Here is a 9261-nt window from a genome sequence, read left to right as displayed (position 1 = left end):
AGGTAATGAAGAAAGTGAAAAATCTTGGGTTGGCTAAAAAAAAAGTTTAAATACTGCAGGAGACTTTTTAATAGAAAGAGGAGACAGCATTTTAAATTGCCTTGTTTATAGATACCTACCTACATACCTAGGCAGGTGGTGAAAATGACATAATAATAATAATAAGTTTATTGTTAACATTCAGAATCCTTTACGGACTTTCCTTTATATATCCCTCTAAGTACTATTACGAGTACATAGTACATCTCCACTATTTTGTGAAGTTTCGCTTTCTGTAGCCCACTTATAATATTTATAATATCTCCTCCTATACTGTTTTAGGACCTATGAGGATGCAACACCCTGTATATCATACTCTTGTCCTTCTCTAATAATAGAGTGAAAACGACTGCGGAAAAGCAGAAAAAAGAAGAAAAACATGGCTTTTCATAAAAAGATTCGTTTCCCAAAAAATAAGCGAACTTCAACAGAAAAACCTTGTTTAGGGGAGTCTTCTCTTTTTTTTTTACTTTCTATTTTTTCAACAAAGTCAAAAATCATAAAATATTAAAATTTATGTTCATATCTGCTTTAAAATAACATCATGGGCCTTTCAGGAAATTAAATTTCATTTTCTTTTTCTCCATTTTTCATTTCGCTCAATGTTTTTTTTTTTTTTTTTTTTACTTTTTCGAGTGGATTAAAAAAATGGAGGTCAAAAGATGGGATTATTTTTAGAAATTTATTTTTAGTAAATTTATCTAATGTGACACAGGATTGAGCAGCTAAGTAAGGTAGGTACAGTCGAACCTGGTTAAACAGGACTTGTGTAAGGAGGAAAACCCTATAAGGGGGGTACACCCTCTCCCCCCTTAGAATAAAATCCTGGATAAGGGACCGCTGAAACAAAAAAAACTTATAACCAAGATCCAAATCTGAGGTCGAAACTCCGAAAAAGTAGGTAACTTTAAAAGGTCGAAAATTCAATTTTTAATTGCCATCAAATGAAAAAGGTCCAAAGAGTTGTGACGTCAGATTTCACGTCAAAATGCGCAGAAACGCTTGCGCACAAACAAACGAAGCGGGAGTCACATGAATTCTGACGTCATCGCCTACGGGAGCGTATGCCGTGACGTCAAAGCTCACGATTTACCGGTATTTTTTTAATCGATTTATCTCGATATCTGGAAGTCGTAGAAGAAAAAGAAAAATTCCGTTGGTCCTCATTTTTCCTCCTCTATGACTTTGAAACATCACTCAAGTAAGCGCGACTGATCTATTTCTTGATTTTCTGCGAGGCCCAGGGTTGGTACTATGGTCAGTGCTCCGTTGAGGACGCTTCTATCTATTAGCATGGTTTGTTTATTTTCTCTTGGGTCGGTACTAGGCTAGGGTCGATGGTCGGTTCTCCATTGTGGACGCAGCCTAAGGTTGAGGAAGACTTGAGAGAGAAGGGATGGAGAAGGGAGGAGGCGTTGGCTATAGGAGGGTACCTCAGTTCGCTCGGTTAATTATTTGACTGTGAATGACTAAAGGGTAAAGAATACCCTTTTTGTATGAATTCAGTCTGCCAAACATCCTAATTGTATAATAATATACAGTTATAACTTATAATCATGTGTCCAAATATGAATATTGTAGGTATGTAGGTATATGGTTTAATGTAGGTATATCTCAGCCTTTAATGTAAACTTTAGCCTCAGAGCATTCTGCCATTTTAATATTCAATAAGCTCTGTTTTCTTTCTCTTCCACTCTTTCTCTCTCTCTCTCTCTCCCCTTCATCATTCTTCCTCTCCTCTCTCTCTCTCTCTTCATTTTCACCTGTCACTTTCCTCCTCCCTCTGTTTCTTCCTCTTCTTCCTTCCCTTCTCCTCTCTCTCTCTCTCTCTCTCTCTCTCTCTCTTTCCATTGTTCACTTTCACTTTCCGTCTCTCTTCTTCTCTCAGTTTCCTTCTCCCCATTCTTTCCATTATCTCTCTCACACCCATTTTTTTACCGTTCCTCTCTCTCTCTCTTCCTTTCTCTCTCTCTCTCTCTCTCTCTCTCTCTCTGCGTGTTTCCGTTTTTTTTTCGTCTAATTCTTCAAAGGTCAAATAAACTGAGTTTCGTTTTTTTTATCTCTTTCTTTTATATCATAATATTCCTGAAGGCTCTCTCTCTCTTTTTTTGTACCTACTTGTAAGCTTCGTAGTCTCTTTCTCTCTTCCCCTCACTCTTTCAGTCTGTTTCCATTATTCACTTTTACTTTCCTTCTCTCATTTGTACCTCTCTCCTTCTCCGTCTCTCTTACTGAACAAAGGTCTTATCGTCCCGAAATCGAAGAGAGTAGGTCCAGAAAGAGTACAGTATAGGAGAAAGCATGAATTAGCCTATAGTTACCCGTAATAATCTAGTTACAATCAGCCGCCAAGTCCAAAGTCCACACGTACTAGCCGGGTGTTGTCAGACATGGTTTTCCTTTCAGGTCGCGCCTTCACCAACACCATTGACAATCTCAACATGATCATTGCTGAAGTAGCAGCCGCCTCCCAACAGCAAGCCCAACAGGAATCCCAACAGCAATCCCAACAGGAATTCCAACAGCGATCCCCACAGGAGCCCCAGGAACCGGCCGACACTGTCCGCCCCCCGCCCCCTCCCTTCCAGCGACTACCTATCCATATCCCTATCAATATGATGACCAGTGCCGTAGAGGTAATAATAATAATAATTCAGAATCCTTTACAGTGGAACCTCGATACAACGAAGTCCAAGGCAAATGCCCACTTACCCCGGTATCCGCAATGAATTCTCCCACCGATATCGTAGCTCCTGCACAAACTCAAACCACACGTGAGCGAAAGACTTTGCCCCGCCCATCGAGTATAGAGCGTGCGAACTGCAGATTGCAAGTCTCCAGACTAGACCGTCCGGGGGACATGATTTGAGTCCGCTCAACCCCTCCTGGGGAAATGGATAAGAGAATAGAGGAACAATAGATAAGAAAATGGTGAAAAATACTTTCCTGATTCTAAGCGCTCTTTGGATAAGTATTTTTCGTTTGCCGTTTCTCTTGTCTTTGGCGGAGAAAGTTTTTTTTTTTTTCAAAATAAGGGAAGTGGGTTCAATTGGAAAGGAAGTCAGTTTTTCTTGTTGGCACTACTTACCTGAGTAACATCATCTTGCTTGATAATTTGACAACCTATGCTTTCCGAATACTCGTTCCTCTGAAACGAAATAAAAATAACAATAATAAATTCAGCTTATTCGAAAAATGGAAAGTCGATTTCTGTTTGGGTCTGACCAAAAGCTTGTTTTTATTTCTAGTCGCCAGCCTAGTTACTTTGGTAACGCGACTGTCTTGTAAGCGCTAGGCCGCGGGTTCGATTCCTACCCAAGGCAGATTTTATCCTGAACGAATAATGGGTCGAAAATTCGAGAGCGAGAAAATTGAGAAATCACATTGATTGAATAATGTTCGCTCTCGGAATGGCCGACTTTCTCCTATCCTGTCTTCCTTCTTCGTCGATTTCGGGACGATAAGACCTTATCAGTTACAGTTCCCTCTATCAAACCTCTTGCATTTATAATGAAACTCCTTGTTTCACCGTAACTTTTGATCAGTTTGCCCGCTTTAAATAAAATTTAGCAGACATGTTTACTTGATTACATTGTTTACCATACAGAGGATTTGTAAATGCAATTTCTTTGTGTTATGTCACAACTTTGGTGCTCACTGCAGCATTGTAGGATTTTCCCAATATCTCAATAATCCTAAAATCCAATGTTTACCTACCATGCTGGCACCGGTCGCTATGCGCATTTATATGTCATAGCTACTCATTTTCCTCACGAGGCTGAGTGGGCCCCGCAACAGCCAGTCACGGGATCAATCATTTGCATGATACAAATTTCTTGACCCCGCCGGGAATCGAACCCGGGTCTCCCGCGTGCAAGGCGAGTGCAGTGACCACTACGCCATGGGAGCTGACTGTTGGTTAATATTGTTGGGATTTGATGTTTGAGTGTTGTTTCTCCAAATTTATTTCTTATGTTTGGAATGATATATTGCTCGTTTCTTGTTTCATATGGTGTTTTTTTGTATTTGTCTATGACTGTCATTATAATAATGGTTTGATATCATTATGAATTTATGTAAGTTGTTGAAGTTGAATATTCTATATGTTTAGGTGATGGGGGGCCAGGTGATGTCAGGGCCGACTCATATGGAGCAGAGTGAGGGGCAGGGAGAGAGTCAGACCGAGGCTCAGGGCCCTGAGGAGCAGGCGATTCGAGTCAGTGAGATGCCACAGGTGAGAGGGGGTTACTATTGCTAATCACAAAAAATTTAGACTGCCATCTCAGAGTCGTATACAGGATTTTGTCGAGCGGGGGAGGGGGGGATACTCTAAATTTTTGGCCTACATCAAAAGGAAAAAAATGAAGCTCGAGGGGGGGGGGGTCCTAAATACAACCCTGTGCCAAATGACAAAAAAGGACTGAGGAGACAGCATTTTAAATTGCCTTGTTTATAGATACCTACCTACATACCTAGGCAGGTGGTGAAAATGACATAATAATAATAATAATAAAATAATAAGTTTATTGTTAACAATCAGAATCCTTTACAGACTTTTCTTTGTATAACCCTCTGAGTACTATTACGAGTATGGTACTACATCTCCACTATTTTGTGAAATTTCGCTTTGTGTAGCCCACTTATTATTAATTAATTTATTTAATTTTGACATCCTTTGTAAATACTTTTTACTTATGTTATATATAAAAATGGATACTTACGAGTAGGTTTTTATATCCCGACTCGGAAACACGTTTCCCTGGAAAATGTCTATGAAATAGACGAAACTCCGAGTCGGGATATAAAAACCTACTCGTAAGTATCCATTTTTATATATAACTTGAGTAAAAAGTAGCCCACTTATAATTTATAATATCTCCTCCTTTACTGTTTAACAGGAGGAGATGCAACAGAGAGGAGGAGAGCAGGATCAGACCCCCATGCCTCAACAAGTACAGGAACAACAACCCCAACCAGACCAACAGCAGGAACCCCTACAGGAATCCTCCACTGAGCAGATGGATAACCAGGACTCTGCTCAGGACGATAGCATGAGACCACACTGTAAGTAGACATAGAATTATGAGACCACACTGTAAGTAAGGTAGACAAATCTCCGACAACACATTGATGACGTCCTCCATCGTTTCCTGTCCCTCTTCTACAGTTGCTCTGGCCGAGTATTGATTGATGGCTTCAACGCCCATAAGATTCTTCAATCTTGCAACCTGCACCACGTCGGCCCCGCAACAGCCAGTCACGGGATCAATCATTTGCATGATACAAATTTCTTGACCCCGCCGGGAATTGAACACGCGGGAGCGTGCAAGGCGAGTGCAGTGACCACTACGCCATGGGAGCTGACTATAATATCAAAAGAAAACAACTTTAAATCGGCCAGTAACTTAAATTCTCGGATTATTGAATTGATCCATTGAAAAATTGAATATTGAATTGAGACACAGAGACACAAAATATCACATCATTTTCACGAAAGAAAATTTTCTGACTGCGCTATGTTTAGTATGGAAGACACGGATTTCAAGATTTCAGACTGAACATTTATTGTAACTTGTAACAAATCATCTGGCCAAAACTACCAAACAGTTTTCAAATGCTCGGAGTTGACTACTAGGTCATTTTCCCTAAAAAGTTAATTTTAGAGAAAGGTCTGTACTGTACCCGTACAAAGTCTCGGTTCAAAAATACGAGATTTTTTTTTTTTTCATATTAATCATGTTGAACATTTTTCCAAATTTGATGAAAATCGGACATGCCGTTTATTGAGATTTATAGTGGAACATTCTAACCACTCTTGAATAGTTGACCTTTAACATGCCTCTTTACAGAATTATGACCATGATGTTCAAGAGTTGATCCGTCACAATGTACAACACTATATCCAGTCTGGTAACCTAGAGGTAATACCTAATGGACAGAATATGCAAGTTCCGAGCAGGGTTGCGAATCAGAGGCGAATCGTGTACTATGCGACGTTGCCGGAAATCGTTCGGCGGCCAAACCCGGGAGTACAGGAATCTCCTTACTGGACCAATTACTTACTGCCTCGGGAACTTTCAGGTAATTATACCTATGTGTACCTATATAATATTATGGTACAATCTAGCTACAATCATAATAAGTATATATTGGATACACTTCCTTTATTCAATAAAATCACTAGAGATTATGTCTAGAATACTCTAGAACTCCTTAAAAAGAAAATTTTATTTGAATGTTGAAATTGAAACGTAGTTCAAATTTCATTCATTCGATATTCAACCCTGGCGTACATCCCACCCTCGCGGCACGCATCCACCCCCTCCCCCCCTCTGTAAAACCGAAAAATATGTAGGTAGGTACGTCGGGGGATCTGACTTGAGTCCCGATTGTGATATCCGAGTTGCGTCGGTCCGATTTGGGTCCCATCTCTGAAATTTATCATCCGAGTTGCGTCCCTGAGCTACCTGAGCTAGAACTATGTACTTTATATACTTATCCTAGTTTGAAGGTAGGTATACGTCATGTAGTACAGGGTGACAAAAAATACTGTACGCTGCATTTTTTCAGCTTAAAATCGAAACTATTTCGTTATATCGATTTACTTCGCTATACTGAGGTCCAAATCAGAGTAACTTCGTTGTACTGAGGTAAAATTCCACTCGAGTTTAAGATCACTTCGCTATACTGAGGTCAAAATCAGAGTAACTTCGTTATACTGAGGTGATTCTATTCGCTTTTAAGATCACTTCGCTATACTGAGGTTAAAATTCAATCAATTTCGTTATACTGAGGTAATTCTACTCGCTTTTAAGATCACTTCGCTAAACTGAGGTTAAAATTCAATCAATTTCGTTATACTGAGGTAATTTTCTCGGGCTCATGCCCCAAATTACTTCGTTGTATCTATTCTTTTTACTTCGCTATACTGATTTTTTTGCCTCTGAAGGGAAGGGAAATCGACTTTTCTTCGGTATCGAGGTTCCACTGTACAGATTATTCTTTATATATCCCTCTAAGTACTTGTGTGCTTTTAGGGACGGTTTACATAGGTATTTCATTAGTATTTATACTTCATTATTGTTAGTGAGATAATATTCCTGTAATTTCTTCTTCATTTCAGAATTGTAACTGCTAAGGTCATAACGTCCGTGAGAGAGAAAGAGGACAGGATAGGAGAAACGCAGCCGTTCCGAGAACGACTTTTTTTTTGAGAGAGAGAAAAAGAGAAACCTCTTTGAGAGATCAAAGAGGGAAATGTAACTGCTAGAGAGAGAGAGAGAGAGAGAGAGAGAGAGAGAGGTTTGATAGAGGGAACTGTAACAACGGAGGCCTTATAGTCCCGAAATCGAAAAGAGAAGAAGCATAGGATGCCTAGAAAGTCACCGAACATGCTTGGATCCCAGGTCTAAGAAGTTTCTTAGACACACTGTAATACGGGCCCGAAAAAGACACTCGAAAATTATCTCAAGGGAAAGTCAAGCATTTTCTCCGCTTTTTAATCTACCTGGTATAAAAATTAGATTCGTAGGTATTTGTATTTTATTTAAATTAAAGAAAAAAAAAAAGCACCCATCATTTTTTACCAAGCTAGAGGCGCTATTTTTATTTTGTTTTATTATTTTTCCCCAACGAACGAATTGAGTTTGTTGAATTTTCCCACTGAACAATTCCATGTTTTTTAATTAGATTGCTTAGGGGAATGATACTGAGATTACTGAGAACCATATACCCACCCACCCACGTACCTAACTAAATACCTTCCCACCCACCCATTTAGCTAAATACCTACCTAGCTCTAAGGTGAATGGAGGATTGGAGGGGGAGAGAGAAAGAAGGAGATAGAATGAGAGAGAAAATATGGAGAAAGAGGTTGGAAACAAAAAAGAAAGGAAGAGAGAGAGAGAGAGGGGTAGAAAAAATACACGAGAGATGTACCTAGATGGAGGAATATAGAGAAAAGAGCGAGAGAGAGAACTGGAGGGAGGAAAAGAAAGACAAAAATTGAGTCTCAGTTCTTATAATGGGGACGTTGTAAGTTAATTTAACAAGTTCTTCCCTAAAGGAAGGAAAAATATTTGAGTCGGTAAGAAGATTTTTTATTAGTCAAATTCTCTCTCTCTCCCTCTCTCTCTCTCCCTCTCTCTCTCTCTCCCTCTCTCTCCCTCTCCCTCTCTCTCTCCCTCTCCCTCCCTCTCTCTCTCCCTCTCTCTCTCTCCCTCTCTCTCTCCCTCCCTCTCTCTTTCTTCCTTGTAGGTAGGTATCTAGTATCCTACCCAATTATTGAGGTTTCTGTAGCATTAGAGGTTAGTTTAGCTTGACATAAGAATCAGAACTTACAAAACATTGGCAAGGAAAATTGTGTGAGCCCCTGGTAGTAGACAAACTATGCAATGTGCAATACATGAAAAATGAGTAAAATAAGTAGGTAGGTACATAATATATAAGTATAGGTACCTATTATATTTTATAATTATTAATTAGGTACCTACCTGATGTTCTTACGCAGTACGCTAGTTAGGTTGTTTTTATTTCGTAGGTATAAAACAACTGCTAGGTACATTAGACGAGTGTAGTCTGTGTCGTAGTATGCCTCTCTTCAGCCGGCTGTAACTCTTGTTCTGTTTCACTGTTTCAGTTGTACAACCCCGGTCCATCCGGGAACATTAAGTCCTATAGGACAACATGAGAAGTGATGGGAGTTATGATCAAATCCGACAAGCCAAAACCGATTTGGACTACCACCAACTTAAGATCGAATGGAACAGCTAACCGATCTAATGGAACAGCTTAAGATCAAATGGAACAGCTTAAGATCAAATGGAACAGCTTAAGATAAAATGGAACAGCTTAAGATCAAATGGAACAACTTAAGATCAAATGGAACAGCTTAAGATCAAATGGAACAGCTTAAGATCAAATGGAACAGCTTAAGATCAAATGGAACAGATCTAATGAAAAAGACAAACAACTACATCAAAGTGAAGAAAAGACAAAAGAACAAAATGTAGAATTAAATAATTACATATTTTTATATTATACAAATATTTTAACTTTCGTAGGAGAGAGAGAGAGAGAGAGAGAGAGAGAGAGAGAGAGAAACTACACGTGTTGGCAACAAAAATTCAAATGAGGTTTGAATATTGTGTGAGAAAATTAAAAACTTTTTTTTTATGTATACAGTGTTGCCAAGAGCCAACTCGTGAGATAGAGAGACTGAAA

The 9261-nt window shown here is 39.3% G+C and overlaps 1 protein-coding gene across 2 annotated transcripts; it reads left to right on the top strand.

The window, feature by feature from the left end:
• Positions 1-2414: 2414 nt before the first annotated feature.
• LOC103508082 (putative uncharacterized protein DDB_G0294196) lies at positions 2415-9045 on the top strand. Of its 2 annotated transcripts, XR_541300.3 has the most exons (5): positions 2415-2675; positions 4151-4273; positions 4938-5103; positions 8678-8793; positions 8835-9045. XR_541300.3 is itself a non-coding variant. In XM_008472615.3 (4 exons), the coding sequence occupies exons 1-4, from the start codon at positions 2430-2432 to the stop codon at positions 8707-8709; spliced, it is 567 nt and encodes a 188-aa protein (XP_008470837.1). In that variant the 5' UTR covers positions 2415-2429; the 3' UTR covers positions 8710-9045. The 2 variants fall into 2 exon arrangements, 1 of the variants encoding a protein (XP_008470837.1); XM_008472615.3 differs by having other exon boundaries at positions 8678-9045.
• Positions 9046-9261: the final 216 nt, after the last annotated feature.

This window comes from Diaphorina citri, unplaced genomic scaffold (genome assembly GCF_000475195.1).
Source record: "Diaphorina citri unplaced genomic scaffold, Diaci psyllid genome assembly version 1.1 scaffold366, whole genome shotgun sequence".
NCBI lineage: Eukaryota > Metazoa > Arthropoda > Insecta > Hemiptera > Psyllidae > Diaphorina > Diaphorina citri.
This window is presented reverse-complemented; position numbering and strand designations above follow the sequence as displayed.

Excerpts from the sequence above, each read along its gene's own strand:
- LOC103508082 (XM_008472615.3), top strand. The coding sequence starts at position 2,430 with ATGGTTTTCCTTTCAGGTCGCGCCTTCACCAACACCATTGACAATCTC. Across the intron at positions 2,676-4,150 it reads TGATGACCAGTGCCGTAGAG|GTGATGGGGGGCCAGGTGAT; the intron begins GTAATAATAATA and ends CTATATGTTTAG. Across the intron at positions 5,104-8,677 it reads CGATAGCATGAGACCACACT|TTGTACAACCCCGGTCCATC; the intron begins GTAAGTAGACAT and ends TCACTGTTTCAG.